The sequence below is a fragment of the Podarcis tiliguerta genome (assembly GCF_965153285.1).
Source record: "Podarcis tiliguerta genome assembly, chromosome: 6".
In the NCBI taxonomy this organism is placed as follows: Eukaryota; Metazoa; Chordata; class Lepidosauria; order Squamata; family Lacertidae; genus Podarcis; species Podarcis tiliguerta.
Genome location: NC_139539.1, coordinates 39,234,225 through 39,256,745, shown reverse-complemented (window position 1 = coordinate 39,256,745; position 22,521 = coordinate 39,234,225). Strand labels below are relative to the sequence as shown.

The following is a 22,521-nucleotide window of genomic DNA, read 5'->3' as shown; positions in this document are numbered from 1 at the left end:
TCTAACTCATTGCAATGACTGGCAATAGCTCTCCAGGGTTTCAGATGAGTCTCACCCAGTTGTCCTACCAGGCAGTACCTTGGGCCTTGGACTCTCAGCATGTGCTCTACCACCGCGCTAATGCCCTTGCATTCACATCACACGTTAAATCTGTTGAGACAGTAAGTATAAAAATCAGGTTTAATGTTTGGGGAAACCATATTTTAACAATAAGTGTTCAAGCAGTATTTGAAAAATGTAAAAGCAAACCAAAAGTTGGCTCCCTTGGCCTAACTGTTCCATGCTGTTCTTCTTTGTGCAGAAGCCATCCACTCAGAATTAAGAAGGCATAAATTGCAAAAGCCCACCCATACCAATGAAAGACGCACTTGGACTGCTTAGAACGGCAGGCTGAATTCATTGTTAATCAGAACAACTGGAGGTTTTAATGCAGTCATTCAGTTGTAACAATTCCCTGATGGTTTTGAATTTGCTGAAACCCTTTGAACTGATGCTAATCCCTTATGCTAAATAAATATTGCACTAATGGAAAAATGGGTTTGCCTAGCTGAGGATGCTTGTGGAGGGGCAGGGGTTGGCTCAGCCATAGAGCTCAGCTGGCTAATAAGATTGGCATTAAGCTGGTGAAGATTCCAGTGGGGAACTGCTGGGGTGGACACTAAGATGTTGGCCTCTATGTCTAGACAACCCTAAAATGTGAAAAGATACTTCTGAGTGATGGTTCCTTTCAATATGCCTTTAAGCAATGAGATTCCTTCAACAAGCAGTAGAAAGAAAGTGTGCATCTTCCATATAAAAAATCAATCATATTTCTAAACCTCTGCTATGGTGGCTTTTAAACTTGGCCGGTGATCTCTGGTGCAGTTTTAGGTGGCTCTTGAAACCTAAGCAAGGAAGTAGTTTGGGATAAGAATTTATGTTATTTGACTGTTATTATGTATGTATTGCCTAAACACCAGCTCCTGGGTGTGGGTGGGGTATTTCGCAGAATAAAAAGAAAGGCGAGGGGAAGGAAGGAAGGAAAATGAGAGGCAAAACATTAAAATGCTCACTGCTTTTTGGTAGATGACAGCACTGAAAGAACAAATATAAAATGATGGCCATAATATACATAATTTTTATTTAAAATATTTAGTAAATTTGTTACCTGTCCTTCACAACCTGGTTCCAGGGCAGGTTACAACAATTTAAAATTAATTTTTAAAAAACAGTTAAAATGGTAGCATGAATAGATGGGCCTTGAAAACACTCATCTCAGGTATCAAAGGCAAAGGGGGAAAGAGATGCATCCTTAGCTCACAAATGTCCTCACAAAGTGGCTTCCATAAAAATGAAATACAATCACAAATGAATGGCAATGTTATGTTTCTAAATGTGGGCAGTAATTACAGTAGAACAACCCATGACAATAAAATTCATTAAACATGGAATAAACCTTGTAACCTCAACTGATCATAATATAAACTGTCATCAGACACACTTGTGTTCTGCACAATATTGGATAGATAAGATATAGATATATAAAATGAAGCTTTCTAACCTCCTTCTTGGAAAAATGGGCATATGAAAGGATTTACAACATAATCAAGTTCTTAAAAGAAGGCACACTTGATTAAAAAATACAGTCTATGGATCTTTATAGTACATGAAAAACAGGAAGGAATTAGCAAGATAAAGAAATTAAGAGTAATGCAAGCTCACTACAATCCACTTTTTAATTACAGAGAAAACAAGAACTTAATTAGAACAGTTCAAAATATTTCAATCTTTGTTTATAATTATCTGAATTATGGCTAGTTTTTTTTTATTTATATGTGCTATCAATGCCCTTTGAGGAAAGTTGTCATCAGCCAAATGCACTGGGCATTTTATTGCTTTATAATGACTATTACTATTTAGTACCATTTACAGCAGGTGTGGCTACCTTCAGTCTGGATCCAGCCCATTGAGACCCCAGATTTGTATCCCAATCTGACTGGGTGCTTAAAAGTCCTGTTTTGAAGCAGAGGTTGCCCTCCAAGCTTCACTGGTAGCCCACCAAAGCCCAGACCCCACCTACCCAATACGGTGTGAATAGGTTGAGGAAATGCAGAGTACCAGCCAGTGTTCATCTAGATCAGGGGTGCACAACCTGTGGCCCTCCAGATGTTTCTGGACTACAACTCCCATCAGCCCCAAACAGCATAGCCAGTGATCAGGGATGATGGGAGGTGTACTCTAACAACATCTGGAAGGCCGCAGGTTGTGCACCACAATCTAGATCATGGCTACAGATGCAGATTGCTCTCTGTTGGATGTTTGTGCGTCACCTTTTGGGTGACTTATGCACAGTTAGAAGTTCAGCAATGCAATTAAACTTCCCACAGTAGACAAAGTGTAGCAGAGGTTGTTTTACTTAGTAAACACAAAACACACTATAGACACAAACTATACACAGTTGCTCCAGGAAGGCTTCTCTCTCTGAGCCCAGAGAGGGTTTTCAACTTTCAGAGTCCTTGATTAAAGTTCTCAGCAAGTCCAAAAAGTTCGAAGTTGCCAAAGTCCTGCAACTTCAGCCTTCTGTTTCTGCTTTGCAAGTCTCTCCAGTTCTGTCTCCAACAATTCTTCTACACAATTCACCACCAAAATAACTCACACCCTCAGAATGCTGTAAATTGGAGCTTCTGATCCAACACAGCCATCATTCTAAACAGCAACAGAAATAAGGCAGTCATGAGTACACTGCAACTGCATCTTGAAGAAAAACCATTTTTGTACCAACTTATGGAGAATTAACTGATTCTTTAACTCTCCCTTGCGCCATTATCAACCTGATGAGCAAGGAGATAGAATGATATTCATCCAGACTGTGGCACTGCAGTAGATGGAGAGGCTGGTCTCTTTAGCCCAGGAAGCAACTGCAGTGCAGGGGTGTGCCTGACTCCCCTGCATAGCTTATTGGCTGACTGCCACAGAAGACAAATGCAGCCATTAAGATTTAATTTGCATAATTGTTCAGGCATCCTCCTGTCTGGTGGTGGTAAGGAAAGAATAGAAGCTTACCTGCAGAAAACAAGCAAACCTGAAGAGTATTCCTCCCATCAGTGATGCTTAAGAACTACTGGTAAAAAATAAAATACACAAATCGAGATCTTCCTAGTACTGATTTATTTTAGCCATTCACAGCATCTAGCACGGCTGCATTTATACTCATTATGGCCCCTCTCTTCAGCATTTTTTCCCTAGTGACCAGCTATGGAGTATTCTGAATTGAATTTTGAAGTGCAGAGTATTTTCTTGGCCTTTGGCCTTCCAGGTTAGCACTTTTAAAGTCTCCTAGCTAGTAATGGGTTAATCAGCTGTCACGCTGAGAAGTGAATTTGGATGAGCTATCATTAAATTCTTATAAAACATTGATTTCCTTGGAGAACGTTTCCATCAAACATTTATATAACCTAGAAAAGTCCAGTGAGACAGACACACTTATAAATATGTTATTTTGCACATTTGTAAATGTTATGGATGGGGAAGGAGTGCTGAAAAATGTTTACTGCCAACAGTTGCTATAAAGTTGGAAAACATTGCTGTTGTCTTAATATAATCCTCCAGATTTTGTATGGAAGTGGCTTATAAAATATTAATAACTGTTTTCCTCTTTCATTCTGTGGATGGAGACATGCACCCAGGTACACACACACACACAGAGAGAGAGAGAGAGAGAGAGAGAGAGAGAGACTATCTGGTCTTCCTTATAAAGATAAATCCAAATACTGTGGATGTATTTTGCCAACTGCATCCAAGGGGGATCCATCCACAATGGGAGATTTATAGTACAGTGGTACCTCGGGTTACATATGCTTCAGGTTACATACGCTTCACGTTACAGACTCAGCTAACCCAGAAATAGTGCTTCAGGTTAAGAACTTTGCTTCAGGATGAGAACTTTCAGGTTAAGTACAGACCTCTGGAACGAATTAAGTACTTAACCCGAGGTACCACTGTAGATTAACCCATGTGCTTCTCTTAAGTTTTGACCTCTTAAGAGGATTCTAATTCTTACTTGAAGCCAGTTTCCCTCCAGTTGCGCTGTGTAAAACATGGACTTTTAGTGTGACAGCAAAGCTGCAACTGCTTGAACGGCTTTTTTACCCAATGAACCACCCTCTGCATGTGCAAATTCTCAATCAAGCTGCTTTTGTTTTTGTGCTTGGTCTTTGTGCATCTTGATTGAATTGAACGTCCTTCCATTGTGCGCTTCCAGTAAAGCCAGCAACTGCTGCTGCTTTATAAGAGCTCGACACCTGCCACACTCCACAGCCTCTTGGCACTGTACCCAGGCATCTTGTGGCAAGCCATGGCAAGACTTGTTTCAAAAGCGTTGGAAGGTGGCTCGGGTTGCAGCTCTTTCCTTCCCTTTCCCCTTTTCCGTCCTCCCCTTCTTTTTCTCCCATTTATTTTCATGCCCTGCCTCTCCCATGCCCAAAATAATTATGCAGGAGGAGGAGAGTCTATTGATTTCAGTTCCAGAGGAGGGCATCCATCAAGCAGATGGGCTCTTCCTCCTTTTGGATGGCTTCCTAGCATATTTAATTTTTGCTCACGCACTCTCTCTTTTTATTTTGGTCTACTGATTTCTTTTAAGAGGGTGGGAGAATCAAATCTGCTTCTGATGAAGAAATGGCAGGAGCTTTCCCCCCATAAGTAATATGATTTGGTTTGGATAGCAGATTGGCTTTCATGAACAATATGCTAAAGTTGTCAGAAGTGCGGGAAGAGCTTGACTAAAGGGATTCCTTTTTAAAGTTTTTCTTCACTTTCTTTCCTTCGATCTGCAAAATCTGAGTGAGCATTTTAGTATTTGTTTCATATATTGCATTCCTACCCTTCACACAATAAAGTACAGGAGTAAGATAAGCTAACAATAAAAGTAATCGAATGTTGTTGTTGGCATTTGTCTGTCTCAAGCGACAATTGAGTGTGCCTCCAGGGGCGAAGTCAAACTGCTGTGTTAGCAGCACCAAAGTGATCTCCCCAGGTCTCATTCCTGGGCAGTGGATATGGAGGCCTAGGGCTGACCAGACGATGAGCCCCCCCCCCAGCCTCCCTGATGTGGTCCAAAGGAAAGCAGAGGTTAGGCACCAGCTTGGCTGCAGGAGTCATACAAGGTGCCATCTAACCATCTTAAGGACTCCACACCTGATTTGTGTAGGGTTTGCTCCTTAGCCTTTTCCTCTCCCAAAGATGTCCCTCAAGGTAGTGGAGGACCAGAGTTTTCCTTCTCCTAGATGGGCTACCTTCCCGGGTTGACGAACCCCATCCGCCCCTCACTTCCTTCTACAGCACATGCAGAAACCAGCTTTTTGACTGCTATTGGTCTCATCAACTCAATCCGCTGGAGCCTGTCTTCACATGCAATGGAAGTCCTCAACACACCAAGGGTTTGAGACCCATTGGCTATCCGCACCTGGTTTAGCAAGCCAGCCAAAGCTATTCCCTGGGTGTGGGTGCTGTCACATGCTGACAGCTTTTAGGAGCCACAGGTGTGAGCTAAGTACAGGGTGGGGAAAGGTGGTCAAAGTACCCCAGAAAGAGCACTACTCCTCCCCTAACATCTCATACACCCCAAAGCAGTGGGTAGAACCATAGGAGCAAACTCATAGGGGCTGAGGGGCCTTCACCCCTCCCCCAATAAAATATTTGAGGGGGCCGCCTCCCCCCCAGGTTGGTGGACATTGACGTTCAAATGGTTTGTATGCACCGTGCCATGTGATTGATTACGCAAGGTAGGGCTCTCCCCCCCCCTCATTTTATTGAAGTTGGTACTCCCAGATAGAACAGTGGAAACAAGGTATTGAAAACAATTCAATGGAGTCTCCAAATAGATATCATTAAAGGCATGTGGACTTTAGTAACTGAAAGTTAACAAAGTTGGTGTCAGGCAAATATGTCCAAGGACGTTGCAAAGCTTGGTCATTGCCACTGAGAAGGTCCATTCCCTTGCAGCGCTTACTTAAGATCCTCTTCAGAGACCTTGCTCCATTGTCCCCAACAAGTACAGTTTACTGAAAGAGGAGCCTAAGTCCATATTGCTTTCTGGCATTTGGGAAAAGAAACAGCAGCAATCCAGCTAACAGGGGTCAGCAAACTTTTTCAGCAGGAGGCCGGTCCACTGTCCCTCAGACTTTGTGGTATATTTTGAAATTTTGAACATATATTTTGAAATATATTTTGAAAATAATAATGAATGAATTCCTATGCATCACAAATAACCCAGAGATGCATTTTAAATAGAAGCACACATTCTACTCATGTAAAAACACCAGGCAGGCCCCACAAATAACCCAGAGATGCATTTTAAATAAAAGGACACATTCTAATCATGTAAAAACACACTGATTCCCGGACCATCCATGGGCCAGATTTAGAAGGTGATTGGGCCGGATACAGCCCCCGGGCCTTAGTTTGCCTACCCATGAGCTAGGATATGAGCAGGAGCTGGTAAATCAGGTCACCCAGGCTTAACAGATCAGAGTTGCAAGATGGGCATAATTACCCAGCAGTCAGGACCAACAACCAGAGAGGGAGTGAGTCTGAAAGGCTTGAGAGCAGGAGAGAAGCGCACACAATGGTACCAATCCGGAATGCTGGAGTGCATCTGCAAGCGTGAGTTAGGCTTGGTAAGGCAGTTCAATATTAAGCAGAGAGTTCTAGATTGTTTAATTGAGCTGGGTCCATCTCATTGATTCTACCTGATAAGCAGCCGCAGAAACCCATGTTGCCAGCTTAAGACTTGCTCAATCACATGAGAAAATTTGATACAATCCAAAATTGGCTGCATGGTGTAACTTTTAAACATGGTGTAACTATTAAACAAGATTTTAAGCTTTTAGTACAAACATAACTTACGTAGCTCTGGACATCAGTTTCATGTTTCTTGTCTAGCGGATTGGACCTTCTGAGACCGAAATCAACGTGATGAGTAATGCATGCAAAACATTGCTAAATTATAACCTCTGTGTCCTGTAGAGCTTCTTGAGTTTCAGATGGCCTTTCTTTTTTTATTTTTATTTTCCAGCAGTGCTGTGACCTGGGATATCATGCCAGCCTCGGTAGGGCACTCAGGACATTCCTGTCAGCAGAGCTGAACTTAGAACAATCAAAGCATGAGGGCCTGGATGCCATTGAGAATGCTGTGGAGAACTTGGATGCCAACAGCGACAAGCAGCGCCTCATGGAGATGTGCAACAATGTCTTCTGCCCACCCATGAAGTTTGAGTTTCAGCCGCACATGGGAGACATGGTTAGTTTTATTCTTTTTCATAAATAAGCATTTAATGGAATTTCCAGTCCAGTCACAATAAGGATTGTGGAGGGAATCAAGCAAATTGTCTTGAAATGGTCAGTGACTTGACATCTTGGCCTTCGGCCTGGGCATCAAATTATGGAAGAATGTCCTAATTTAAGCAACATATATCTTAATGGGTAAGAAGAGAAAGTGAATTTGTAGTATCAGTTTGTGGTATCTTCTCATTTGTAATAACGATGGCTTCTTAGAAAAGAAGTGATTCACTTGCTTCACCCTTAGAATAAAATTAATTGGGGAAATAATTTACTGTAGAGATTACCAGTATTTCCTAGCACCATGATAAATAAGAAAGTTGAAGCTCAATGTCATTACTATGTAGTATGTACAGGAATCGCTCACTGAATTGTGAACCATAAAAGTGAAGGTTGGTATTTCACTGCATATCTGACTATTTGGTGGCTCTCTTGGAAAACTCAGTAGTACAAACTCTGCTCCGTTGGCCATTAATTTATTTAGTTATATGTTTTCTATGCTGGTTGCTCTAATGATATCCTCTTCAAGCTGGTCTCCTTCCTTCATAAGAGAATCGCTTCTCTAAGACCTAACTTGTACAATATTGTCTTGTGAATCTGTCTCCTCATGGTGATTGCTGTTGTTCAAATGCTGGAAAATGGCTGTGAATTAGGCCTAAGAAATGAGCTCTCAAATTCAGTGCTTTGATTTATTATTTATTTAATGGATTTATAGGCCACTTTTTGTATTTACAAAAATACAAATCCAAGTACAATATAAAAAACTTTAAAAATATCAATTTAATAGTAATACTAAAGCAAAATAATAATAATAATCCATCATTGAGATAAACTACAGACCATAGCACAATAGCCCCAATTTATAACCCCAATTTATAACCCCAATTTATATTAACTATTAAAAGCCACCAGGAAAAAACTCTTGAAAAGATACAAGAGTTAGGGTAATTCAAAGGTAGATAGCAACATGTTTCATCCCAACCTGTAAGTTGGTTTTTTGTTTCTTGAGACTTTCCCCCTTAATATCTGCATGTAAAACTCTGACTGTTGGCATTATATATATCCAGTGGGTCACCCAAGTTGAGTTTTTTCCGCTAATTCACAGCATAGGAAACAGAATCCTCTGTAAAACCTGTCACTGAATTTAATGTGCCAGCTAAGAACAGCAAAGTCATCCATTTTTGTCCCCCCTCTCCCCCGAGCTCTTCCTATATAACAAGATACCTTGTAAAGGCAGATAATTGTGCATGCTGGATGGTGAGCCATAAAACTGAAGCCTGGTATTTCATTGCATATTCCTCTGGTATTTATTGCATGTTTCCTTCATCTAGTGTATCTACTCCCAAGAGACGGTTATCACAGATGCTTTGCATTAGGTCTTTTTTCAGTGTTCTTATCCATGGAATTTTCTTAGCTGTTGCACACAGCTGCGATATATTAGAGTTCATGTTGTTGAAGAAGGAAGCGCCATTGGATCCCATGCAGAGTGTTACAACTTTATTCAAAGGGACACAATCTCGATCTTGATTCATGTCACTATTATGGAGAACAAAAGTGTTAGAAAATCTTTATTATTAATGTTAAATTTGTTGTTGTATGTCTGCATTCATTGGGAAGTGAGAATATCTCAGTGCTGCAGGCACCATCAAGAGTTCTGTATTATACTATAAAATTCATTAAATCCCGTATCTGCTCTGGTAATTGTAATCTCATGTATATGCTGTAACCCCAAACTTATGTTTATTTATTATTACAATTACACCCCAATTTTCCTCCAAGTTTATGGTGGTGTACATAGTTCTTCCCTCCACCATTTTATCATCACAACCACTCTGTGAGAAAGGTTAGGCTAAGAGATGGCCCAAGTCACTCATTGTGCTTCCTGGCTGAGTAGGGATTTGAATTTGGGTGTCCCAAGATTGTAAGCAAATGTAAAATATCCTAATATATTCTAATATTCTAATATTTCAGTGAAATCTGAAAATACAGTAGTTCATGTAGCCATCAGCCCCCATATTTGTCCCAATAATAGAGGCTTATGGTGGTTCTGAAATATGTTCAAATGTCAGAGCAAATGAAGAACCTTCCATTGATTTTTACCCCCCATAGAGCTGTATTGGATTTTTGTCTTTTTTATAGCATCATCTTGTTGCTTTGAAATCTGCCCAAGGGCTAGATGCACATCCAGCAGTGGATTTAACTGGCAATCAAAGCTTGAAAGAAACTCTCTTCCAACAATGTATGTTGAAGTTCAGGATTAAAAATAAAAAAATAAAAAAACCCTAGGACTTCATTTGTTCCGTGGCCCAGTCCACACCTCTCATACTTGTGCAGAGCTGAAGAATCAAATGTCTAGAAACTTCAGAAGTTCCATTCCTTTTCCAGGTGTCCCAGCTGTGTGCCCAGCAGCCCGTGCAGAGTGAGTTAGTGCAGAGGTGTCAGCAGCTGCAGTCTAGGCTATCCACACTGAAGATCGAAAATGAAGAGGTAAGCTAACAAATTCCATTTTTTATTGTTCTTTTCCCTTGCTGTTTTACCATAGTTGGAGGAGAGTAAGGGCAGCTGAGAAGATAAAAACATATAAGCTTCAGTTCAGGCACAATTTTTTAAGGCAACCAAACAGCAAATTTTAGTTGTACAGTTGTGTACATTTTGGTCCAAGTTTCATGAATTTGTTCTACCTATGCTATAATGTTAATTGAAAGTGTGCATAAGATTAAATCCTCAGTCTCCTCTCGGCCACTTTTCTCTGTAGACGCTGTTCTTGTTTATTAGCTGTGTTGTGTTATGCTTGGGAATCACAGACCCTCAGTTGCAGTAAATGACAAACCGAGTGATAACAAGGCATTTTCCTCTGCATTCTCACCTTTGCTCTTCTCCCTCCCCCCCCCTTTATAATTCCTCTCTTGTGTTCACTCTGTCAGGTTAAGAAAACAATGGAAGCCACACTGCAGACTATCCAGGATATTGTCACCATTGAGGATTTCGATGTCTCTGACTGCTTCCAGTATAGCAACTCGATGGAGTCTGTAAAATCAACAGTCTCTGAAACCTTCATGAGCAAGCCAAGCATTGCCAAGAGACGGGCAAATCAGCAGGAGACAGAACAGTTCTACTTCACGGTAAGAGACCTGACTTTTAACACGCTTGCAGCAAAGCTGATATGTGTTGCAGCTGGAAAACTGTATGTGTCGTCTGCAGTTCTGGCTAACAAGCTGTCAGCATAATTCTTGAGAGGAATAATGAGAATGGCCCACCTACAAGTTCAGTGTCTGTGTGATTATCTCCCCCAACCCCTTTGAAAGCCTATGTTCATCCATGAAAGCTTTCGCCATAATGAATTTATGGTCTTTAAGTAGCCACAGAGCTCTTCGTTGTTAATATTGTTTGCGTCTTGTTAAGTGGAATGTAAGCAAAAATGACATTGCATCTAAACTACACATCACAATAAGGTGTCTTTGTTCCTCTATCAATTTATAAGCTTTGATAGCTTACAGGTTGATAACGAAGTTAAATCTGGTGATGTTTTGATTTCAGGATGGAGTTTTGCAGTGAAAGAAAAAAATCTTTCGCTGAAAATTGTTCATCAGTTTATCCATTGCTTGAGTACACATTTCCTGAAAGCTTTACTGAAAAGTGGATGAAATTACAGCTAGGACCATAAGAAACATGGAAAGAACATAGGAAACAGAGTCAAGACCATTGGTTCATCAGCTCAGTACTGTCTTCACTGACTAGCAGCAGTTCCTCTGGGTTTCAGATGAAGACATTCCCACCTCTACCTGGAGATGCCAGGAACTGAACCTGGGATCTTCTGCAATAAAAGCAAATGCCTCCCATTGACCTACAACCCTTCCTTATCGTTCCCTGCCATCAGCATGTGTATTAACTGGATGAGGAGCCATGTGGCACAGTTGCCTTCTCCATTCTAACAGCCCGAGTTGTACACAGTCTCCTTTTAATGTTTTTTTACCTACAACCCTGATCATTGGCTGTTTGGGAGGCTTCTTTCCCCCGCCCCATTCCACTTTCCATGCCTAACAGCTGACTAGTGATATTTTAGATTCTAAAAACAGGACTCCGTGGACATTCATTTGGATCAGGGCATGTGTATAGAAGGTTTTTCTTTTTTAAATAAAAACTTGCTCTGTAACTTGCCCTTCTAAATGGATTTTGCACTATTTAAAAGATTTTTATTCTTCTTAAAAGAATGATAGTGTTCATGAATAAATGCTATATATTGGGTAAATTACTTTGGGCAGGATGGTTTATGCTGAGTCTTGCCTATAAATAGGTTTACCGGAGAGTGTATTACTCCCTTAGACAAGCACTCAAAATACTTCAAATGCCGCATTAAATTAAAAGGTCTGCTTAGAAAGAGAATTTATCAGAAAAATGTGGGTGGAGAAAGTGATTCAATTAAGAAGCAATTGACTTCCCTGGCTGTGCAAATGGCTATTTAATTGAACCTGCAGGTCTTCTTTTTCTAGAGAAACATATTCTCTTTTCTAACAAGCACGTACTAATTTTACCCGTGCACGGTGCTTTGTTTTCATTTGTACCAAGCTTACCCACAACCCGTGCCAATAATATTAGACTTTTGCCTCCAGGGAATAAAAGTAGAGTTTGTCATGTCATATACATGTACCCAGGATAAAGAAGGGGGGAATTGAAAGAGGCTGTTGTATAAACAGCCTTTTTTCTTATTAGTTCAAACACTTGATAGATCTGCTATGTGAGAGACTTATAAATAACCTTAATAAGAATTTGAGGCTTTGGTTTAAAACAATTAGATTGGGGTTTCATGACATAAAAATGGGTAATGGCTGAGCATTCCTGTTAATGAAGGGAGGAAATGCAGGGAACAAAGGTAAACCATCAGTAGAACTGCATTTTCATATGACATAAGTTTGGCAGGACACAAAAGATGCACCGCTTTGAAGATATTTGCAGCACTCTGGGGTGGGTCTAAATTAGACGTTAGAAACTTGACATCGGAAAGGTCTTTTTTCGTTTGGCACTATTCTCCTCCTGTCTTATGCATTATGGGAGCTTTTTACATGCCTGTCTGCAATGGCGCTACAGGCGTGCCACCACCTAACTCGGGATATTTTCAGCAGGCACCTAAAATTATCCTGAGGCTCGATCTGTCAAACAACAACACTTGCACATCTTGTCGATTTTTAATTTCCCAAAATATGTCAAGGATCAGCTCATGCAGCCCCAGGGTTGATCGTGAATAGGGCTCCAGTTCTGTGTTTTGTCATATTTTAAAGAAGCACCTCCTCTTCATTAATCCAGTCTGGGTAGGCTTCATACCAGAAACGTTGTTACAAGCAGACCTGCCGCTTGAAGTGGCATAGGGTGCATATTCTGAAAACTCATGGACACTCTGGCCAGCCATTTCTGGTGGCAAGTTGCAAGCAACCCTAGTGCTAGGGGGGAGGGAGAAAAAGAACTGTGCTGTTTCTTCCTAACTCTGCACAGTGGAACCCCGGTTATGTACCATCCTCCTTATGAACGCTTCAGGAAACAAACTCTGCTAACCCGGAAGTAGGTCTCCTGGTGGCAAACTTTGCCCCGGAATGCGAGCGGAAGTCGCACGGCAGCAGCGGGAGTCCCCATTAGCGAAAGCGCACCTCATGTTAAGAACGGTTTTGGGTTAGAAATAGACCTCTGGAACACATTAAGTTTGTAACCGGAGGTACCACTGTAATTAGCTGGGCAGAAGATGGCTGCTTGTTAGGATAGGTTCCTGTCATGTCACGGTGTAGATTTGTGCTCTTCTCACTGGTCAATCCCCTCTGAAGAAAACGACTCGGCTTGCTGTTTATTGCGCTAGCTTGAGTGCTTGTAAGTAATTCTTGTGTGGCTCATTTTAAGTACAGACTTGTGGTTCTTATGGAGAATTATTGGGGCAATAGGATGTTCATAGGTATGTGGCAATGGAAGTAACTTCAATGTACCGTAGTCCCCCTTTATAAATTGTTGCTGTTGTTTTCCTGTCCATTACAGTAGTATCCAGAAACATCAATCACAGATAAAGGCTCTCTTGTACAGATTGTCATTTTTAAAAAAACCATAATAAAATGCTAGTAGGTTTCAAATATCAGCAGGTTGACGCAGGTACCACAGGAACATAGGAAAAAGGCAAGACTACAAGAATCCCCAGGATGGAAAATACTTTCTCACCCTCCTGCCCATTTATTGAAGGCATTGCAGCGGCAGAGGGAGTGAAGGAGGACTATTAATCTTACAAATATATCTGGAAAACCTCTTTCCCTTCAGGAGCAAACACTCAAATTGTATGTGCTTACTGCTCTATTCTCCACACAAAACTGCTCCCTCTCAGGGAAGTGTGATGGAACAAGGTGCAAAAGGGGAAATGGATTGACACTTCGCATTAGGGACTCATGCTATGTGTTCCTTATGTAAACCCAATCCTTGTCTCTTTAGTACCCTCTGAACAAGAAATATAGAATGCCTGCAACGCATTTCTCCGTGCGCCCCCACACTTTTAAAACTTCCATTATAAAATGTCAAAGACAAAATAACATTGAATTGCTGCTTTATTCTGTGATTCAAGCAATCCTTTTCACAGCCAGTTTTAGCATTGATTTTCTTGGGAGATGTTTTCTGGTAGATGCAGCACATTTAACACCATTTTTTAGTTTGTAGGGAAGACAATGACTATTATTACTGAAGGGGGAGAGAGGAAAGATTGGTGGCTGGTCACAATCCTTGGGTTCACATAATCCCCACTTCTGGTCCTACCATAACCCTATTGCTTGTTTTCTGTGCTTCGGTATCTCTTTTGTAAAGCAAGTTTAAGAGTAATTTCACACTTCACAATGGCCGTTAGAATAAGCACATGAAATTGAGGTGCTGGTATGGTGAGGGAGGTGTAGATGTAGCAAAATAAGTAAGACACCTGAAGAAAGGATGGATGATTGTAGTTTACAGCTAATTGCTATCACTTGTTAAAAATATCAAGCCACTATGGAGTCCTTCATCTTCAAAGTGCTTGGCAGAAATAGTTTGTTAATCTGCACAAAATCCGTGAGACTTATGAAAATATTATTTATAACCTTGCCTGTAATCAGTGCCATGCTGCTTTTTATCAATGTGCTGTTCTTTCTCCCTTTTTAATCATCAACAGTAGCACTGTGGTGCTCCTGATTTCCTTCCCCTCCCCCAGTGCATTCTGGGAATATCTCTCCTCAAGCTGAATGCCTGCATCAGCTTTGATGTTGCTTTTTCAAAAATGAGCTGAGTGATCGGGATTCCTGAGAGAGGGTTAAGGATATGAGACATATGACAGAAGGTATTTCCATACAGCCTCGAAAGCATAACACTCTTGCTTTGCTAGCAAGGCAGGAAGAGCTAGATTGGGTTGCACATTAACCTATTATGTTTTTCTCTTGACAGCTGCTTCTTACTGGTAAATACCAAGGTGGGAGATAGCGTTCATAGTTGTGGGTTAGGGTTAGGGTGGGGAGAGGGAGCACCGTTAAGATTCCTCTGGTGTAGAGTAACACATTCTTTCATCAGAGAAGTTGGCAGTACAGAAACAGCACTGTGATTTTAGGCTGTCCCTGGTATAGGACTTATGATGTATTGTACCTGGATCAGAAGTGCTATCGACTTGAGGTGGCATTGTATTTATTTCAAAATGTTAACTTGGTTTGTATGCACAGGCATACAATGGCTTTACAGTGGAAATACTTGTCGTTCATGGTCAAAACAAATTGGATTGATGCTGCAGATGATGGAATTAAAACAAGCGGCTTATAGCCCAATGCTGTGAGTGCTCACATCAGCACTAGTTCACATAGAGGCTTGCCTGTATACTTACCTGTTAACTGAAGCATGCAGGAGGTAGGTCCTCAGGCACAGTGACTTACGGTATATTATATGCTGGAAAGCTGGTGCAGCAGTTTGTCATTAAGTCGCTTGTAATTGCTCAGAGGTGAGAGTGCAACTTGAATAGGACTAAAGTGGCTGGTGCTACAAATTCTCCAAGGTAGGATGTAGACTTATGAATCATTAAATTTTCTTTCCTTCTTACCCCTTTCCCCCATTACTTTGATAGTTTTGCCCTTTAAAATGGTGAGTTTAACACTGCTTATTTTAACTTCACAGTTAGTAGGCATTACACTGAAATGAAAATATTTGAAGCCAATATGAAGTAAGAAATAAATGTGCAAATGTCACAATGATAGCTAGGTACTTTGGTATTTAAATAACTTTTTCTGATAATATGCTGATTCATCTGCCTAAGACCCCAGCACATGCTAGACACAGAGTTGGAGGGCAGGGTGCATGTTGGATTGGTGAAGGTAGACATTGTTCTCGAAACTACCAACATGAATTTGATGAAAGTGCCTGGCGTGCTCTGGTCCATGGGGTCATGAAGAGTCGGACACGACTAAATGACTCAACAACAACAACATCCTTCTGCCAATGAAGCTGGTTTTCCACCAACGTGCCATAGCTGGTTTGACAGTCAATGTGAAGTGTAAGAAAGCTCTGGCTAAAGCAATTAGAGATTTGAATAAGAATCTGTCAGAGGAATCCATGGGCGTAAATTGAAATACAAGAGTCTGCTCAAAAACAAGAAAGCTGTTTATACGATAACCCCATGGCAGGAATTGGGACTGGCGGTAATGGAACAGAGGGAAAACAAACTCTGGGAATTGTTGGCCCGGGGTTTAAATGAAACGAGACCATCACAAAACCTCAATTCCTGCCTGGACAATCATATATACCAGTAGCATAGAATGATTTATCCACCTACCTGAATGGCAACTAGTCTCCCGTAATGAGAGAAAGGTCCTTATTTCCTATCTGAAATCAAATAAAGCTCCTGGAGCTCTATATTCCTATGTAAGGAATACATAGAATGGTGGGTGCCTATCCTGGCTGGCTTATTTACCACCATAAACAACATGGGCCAAAGGCCCTCTGGATGGAAAATAAGTATTCTTTTCCCAGTTTATAACAAAGGCAGTAGGAATGATCTGCAAAACTATCTGCCAGTTAGCTTGTTATACAACTCCTCAAAGCTATATGAGCAGTATCGCCTTCAAAAATTTATCCGACTGGTTGCAAAATAGCAATATTATTCAAGAAGTACAAGCGGGATTCAGAAAAGGGCACAGTCCCATTGATCAGTGTTTTACTCTGAACCATATTATAAGGAAATATACTAAGAACATTAAGAATAATCTTTATGTAGCCTTTATTGATCCTTCTGCTGCATTCGACTTTGTTAATCAATACAGAGTGTGGGAGAAATTTCAAATTGCCAACATCAACTGCAGATTTCTGCTATTGATCCAAGAACTATGCAGAAATGAGGGTCAGAGTAGTTTTAAAATGATGGTATGACTGATGCTTTTTAAAACATCACGAGGAATGCAAGGTTGCATTCTTACCCCTCCTTACTTTCATATTAATGATTTGGTACCATATTTAACCAATGCAAACTCTCCCCCTCCAATAATTAAGAACAGAAATATCTCAATTTTGATGTATGCAGATGATTTGGCGCTCCTCTCTCTTTCCAGATTGGGCTCAAAAATCTCTTGCAGGTGTTCGGCACATACTGTTAACAGGAAAGTCTGTCTATAAAATACTCTAAGACAATGATTATGATTTTTGGCAAACACAGTCCTAGGTATAAATGGTGCTTATAGAACAAACGTGGTCTATTAGACACCTGGGTATACTCATTAGTGAAACACTCTCTTGGAAGTTTCATATGGAGGCAGTGAAAGTCAAAGTACAGAAAACCATAGGGGCATTGATAAAGTTCTGTTACACGATGCTATGCTCTTTACCATCAGGAATTTCAGCAGCACTTTGTACAGAGTCCAGGTGGCCAACACTTTAGGCAAGAGCGGACTTCGCTCAGTTAAAGTATATTTTAAAAATTTCTACTATGCCTATTGAGTGTTTTCCTGCTCTGTGCTATATGGAGTTGCATGATAATCAACTCTGGGAAGCAGCTCGTCATGATGTTTAGAGTATTATTATTTTCCAGAACTGAGCTTTGCTTTGACCTTGATTAAGTGTCTATTAAAGGATTGGCTCTTCTAGAAAGAATCCAAAAGGGACCTACAACTAATTAGAAACACCAAATTTCCCCATTGGTGTCCACTCTTGAGAGCAGAGCATTTTAGAGTTAGTTATCTGACCAAGCTCTCACCAGCTGCAGTAAGAAATGCCTTTATTGAGCTGTATTTCTCAGTGATGCCCACTGCAGTCTTAGATGGATGCTACAACAAGATCCCATACGCAGACAGACTTCATATTTGTGGTCAGCCACAGGTGAAAGAGATCACTCATTATCTGTTAACCTTTGTTCATACATGCTTGGTTTCTTTTGAGTGACAATAATAGGTTCGTAACACATAGAGTGGGCCTCTATGTGTTGCTTAATATAAATTTGTCATGGACTTTGGCTTGAACAATAAACTTATCAGCTGCATTGTTTCATGCCTGTAGCTGCATTTAACCAATCTCCAAATCCTAGTTTGGAGAATCAGGAGTATGTAGCAGTAGGTTTGGGCTTGCGTGTTCCCTTCTTCCGTTCCTCTGCACAGAAGGGAAAATGATTAGAACAGTCTACTTCTAATGAGTGGTGAAACATAGTTTGCCATTATGTCCAAATGCTGCATATTATAATTTTCTAAACGCCCATATTAATATGGGATTGAACTGTTAGTTCTAATCATTGGGCTGCATTGCGGACTTTATTTTATTTTATTTTGTAATCTGCATATAGCTATCTAATAGTTTAGGGCTCAGAGTCTCACCTTCAGGTTTAAATTGGCTCCAGGCAGGCAATCTGTCATGTCTTATTATCAAGTGGTTATTTATTTTAATGGGGCCTTGACTGACAGCAGGGAGCAAACCACTGAACTGTGAACATGCTTGCAATGAAAGGTTTCTCTAATGACACTGTGCTTTGGCATTGTGTTCCTCCACTTCTTAGGATAGTGTGGGTTGGTTTGACTGCTCATTTAAATCCTAAATTTATTTGCAGTTGTATTAGTTTTGTGCTATACAATGCTCTTAATTTTAAGGCTTCTTGAGAATTTATGGACAATCTGTTTTCTGGATTTTCTTCCTTTTAAATCAGCATTGGTAATACTTGATATTAATTTTTCCTTCCTTCCTCCCCCTTTCCCTCCATTACTTTGATTTTTGAAAGCTTTGCCCTTTAAAGTGGGGAATTTAACACTGCTTATTTTAACTGCACAGAGTTGTAATCCGTAACACTGTAATGAGCTAGGACACTGAAATAAAAACATTTGAAGTTAAAATTAAATAAGAAGTAAATGTGAAAATGTCACAATAATAGCTAGACATTTCCCCTGAAAATAAAGACCTTTCCCTGATAATGTGCTGCTTAAAGGGCCTAAGAGTTGTCCTTTGAATTTTTCAAGTTTCTGTTGCAGAATAATTCAGCATATAACACACACTGGGTTGGAGGGTGAGAGGTGCATGTTGGATTGGGTGCAAGTATCCCTCTGCCCTGCCCACTTTTGCCTGCTAAGCAGACCTCCTGCCAGCTGCCACCAGGGCAGAGCTTTTCCTGCATGCCAAATGTGTGGGAAGGCAAAAGTACTGCTGCAGGATTCTCACTGGCAGTAGCCAGTGGAAGACCACAAAATGGGGCATTCCAGAGGCAGAGAAAATGGGTGGGTTGCCAGTTTGGGATCTGCTGGAACCCAAACCAGCCCCATGGCTATAGTTTCTTTAAGGGAGAACGCAGGGTCTCATGTCTTATTAAGGTTCCTGACTAACCCAAGGAGAGCAACAAACACAGAGATGAAGCAAGGAAGGGAGCTCTAGCTGATGTTGTAGCAAACCATCCAAGGGAAGTTCTCGTGAGACTGTTATCCTGGATAGGCTGAATTGGCTTCAAATAGTCTGAATGAGGAAAGGGCCCTTGGAAATGAAGCACATTGCACAATATACTCCCTTGGTGGCAAACACTTTAAAGGATTGTGTTACTTAAGGAGAGGAGCTACCTGAGGCAATAGATGGACTTGATTCCAGCCACTGCCAGGCATGGAATTCTCATGTTTCCCATCACAAAATGGACAGGATATTCATAGGGAGCAAGGCTGAGGGCCATGAGCCAATCAAATGAGGTACCCTAAGTCCCAAGCATATTTGTAACTTCAGTACGTAGTGCAAAGCTGAAGGGCTCTATTGAACGCTATCATTGATTGCTAGCTATGATGGCAGTTCTCTGCCTCTGCAGTTAGTTTGCTTCTGAATGCCAGTTTCTGGAAACTGCAGTAGGGATGAGTGCTCTTCCACTTGCACTCTTAAAAATTCTATAGCTCTCATGTCTCTATATGGGGCCAGAAATGGATAAAGTCCTTGGGTTTTTTGAATGGCTTGTTTTAAATGTTCTCTTCAGTAGGCTGAGCCCCACACAGATTCTTCTGTGGGCACTACCCCAGATTTGCAGTACAATCTGATTGCTAGTCCAAAAGGTATTGTTTTAAAACCCATAAGATGACAAAGAGACTGGCTATGGTATCATTCAGCGAGGTTAGGCCAGAGCTATGAAGGATACTTGTGTTGGCTGATACTGCTTTTCATTTGATGCACAACCACAATATAATTATTTGTGAAAGCTCCTTCACTCTACTGACCTGCCCTGTGTTAGGTTGCGTGTGCTTTTGTGAAAGGTCTTGGTTATTTAGGCCTTATTTAGTTATTGCATGGGAACCATGATGGTTTGATTTACCCTAAGCTCTTTGTCGTTTGGGACGTGGGTGGCGCTGTGGGTAAAAGCCTCAGCGCCTAGGGCTTGCCGATCGAAAGGTCGGCGGTTCGAATCCCCGCGGCGGGGTGCGCTCCCGTTGTTCGGTCCCAGCGCCTGCCAACCTAGCAGTTCGAAAGCACTCTCGGGTGCAAGTAGATAAATAGGGACCGCTTACTAGCGGGAAGGTAAAGGACATTTCCGTGTGCGGCTCTGACTTGCCAGAGCAGCAATGTCACGCTGGCCACGTGACCCGGAAGTGTCTTCGGACAGCGCTGGCCCCCGGCCTCTTTGAGTGAGATGGGCGCACAACCCTAGAGTCTGTCAAGACTGGCCCGTACGGGCAGGGGTACCTTTACCTTTACCTTTTAAGCTCTTTGTCACATGTCCATAGTCCTTCTGTGTCCTAGACGTAGATGCTGATCCTTGGCTTCTTTTTGCTCCAACAGAAGTTGAAGGAGTATCTGGAAGGGCGGAACCTCATCACCAAGCTTCAGGCAAAACATGACCTCCTTCAGAAGACTCTGGGAGAAAGTAAGTCTGGGAATCACTTGTCATTGTGTCAGCCCATCCCTCGTAATTACTGAATTAGGCAGCTGACTGAGCATAACAGACTTGGATTATCAATGCTAAGTGGACAAAGTCATGTTTTATGAATTTATTATTCAATCCCTACTGCACTGCTTAAGTAATGATGAAAGGGAAGTGCTTAATGAGCCAATAATGTGCATCATCTATTTGTTTAACTGAAGCATATGCCTATTTCCTCCCCCCATCCATTATAACAATCCCACAGAATCAAATTGGGGTAATCCTAGTAATTACTTTGTTTCTCCTAGCATGCAGATATTCTTATCATTTAAGGAAATGTTTTTCCCCTGTAGACTTGCTTGCCTTTCATCTCTGTGTGAACTCTTTTAAGAAATCCAGGATAAAAGGGGTATTCATAGGTAGACCTGGAGGTAACCATTCTACCAGTGCAAAGCCTGCTGTAACTTCATTAAACTGCTTGGACCACCAGCAGCTGGAGCTGGAATGATTAGTTGTCTATGACACTGACGTTGAACCAAGGTGCCACCAGAAGTTTATGTATCTGACTCCCCATGAAAAACCCATCTGTCCAGCTTCTGGGGAAGGGCAAGGCGAGGCAATCCTAGACTCGATAGAATTATCTGTTCATATCACAACAAAGACCAGCTCCGGCTTTCATTATAGCTGTCTGTGTTGATCTGTTTCCCATTTACAGGATTCAGGTCTTTGGGGAAAGGAGCTAAATCAGAGGGTTTGTTCTGAACTGTAATACGTTATAAAAGTCTTTTTGCCAACGCTGCCTTTCATTCTTGCAAAATCTGCTCTGAGCCATATGGCTGAATGCCTCTGGCCCAGAATTAGCTGCTTTGAGTACATCATCTTATTGGTACAATGAATACAGTGACATGACATTTTTTTTATATCTTCAAATCATCTACGTGTGCCTATAAACATTAATGTGAATAGTTTGGAAAGTGCTTTGCATTCTGCATCCACAAATTTGTTGGATAAAGCTGTTTGTTATTTTTAAATTGACTCTGATCCATAGGAAGTGAAATGAAGCAATGGACACATTTTCCAGGTTTTCTGGCACAAGAAACTATTTGTCTATCAAAAAAGTAGAACAAGGCATGCCATTTCCTGGGAGCATTTTCTCCCTCTGAGTGTCTGGATATAATGCTCATGCTGCTCCTGTGACGAATCACATTTCTGGGTCATAGCTGACTTCTGCATTCCAGCGTATGGCTCTTCTTAACCTGCCTGACCCGCCAAACTGACTCCTGCAGAGGAAAAAGACAGAAAGCTAAATGTCTTTCTTTTTTGGATTTCTAATGTCAGAGAGCCCCTTTTGCTTCTATAATGCTGTTGTGGATTGGGTTGAAATGTGGTTGCAAAGGTCTTTGTCCCTGAGTTTGAGCCATTAAAACAACAACATGGGTGCAATTGTACTGCAGAACAAGGAACTTAGAAAAATGTATTTCCTTGCAACCCCAAATAAACTGAAGCAATTTTAGATCCCAATCCTAACCAGTTTATAAATGCTATTGCAGTAGATAGTGGCTGACCGAAATCATAGAATCATCCTTCTACAACTTTAGCACTGAGAAAGGTCATTTGGCAGAGTGCCTGACTTGCCTAACTTTGGAGCAACTTGATAGGGGTTTGTGTCTTGCCTCACCCCCCACTTCCCTTTAAGGTGACGTTTGGCTTCATTTGCCAGATATTTTAATCTGAAGATGACAAGTTCCGTTAATAAAAAGTACCAGCAGATCTCTCTATCTGCGAGTAATTATTTCCCTGCCTTCCATCTGCATTTGTCACTGTAATACTATAGCCCTTTGATGTTGCCACAGCCGTGTAATTTATACATATGAATATTCTGTGAT

General features: G+C 41.2%; 1 protein-coding gene across 8 annotated transcripts in view; it reads left to right on the top strand.

Moving 5' to 3' along the window:
- The window catches only part of SRGAP2 (SLIT-ROBO Rho GTPase activating protein 2), a 191,042-nt gene that overhangs the window by 122,196 nt on the left and 46,325 nt on the right, over window positions 1-22,521 (top strand). For 5 of the 8 annotated variants that reach the window (XM_083444264.1, XM_083444261.1, XM_083444266.1 and 2 more), the window contains 4 exons: window positions 7,055-7,279; window positions 9,703-9,804; window positions 10,242-10,439; window positions 20,554-20,638. In XM_083444264.1, coding sequence (XP_083300390.1) covers window positions 7,055-7,279; window positions 9,703-9,804; window positions 10,242-10,439; window positions 20,554-20,638 — 610 coding nt within the window. The remainder of the gene's footprint in view (window positions 1-7,054; window positions 7,280-9,702; window positions 9,805-10,241; window positions 10,440-20,553; window positions 20,639-22,521) is intronic. The other 3 variants (XM_083444263.1, XM_083444265.1, XM_083444268.1) reach the window with 1 other exon arrangement.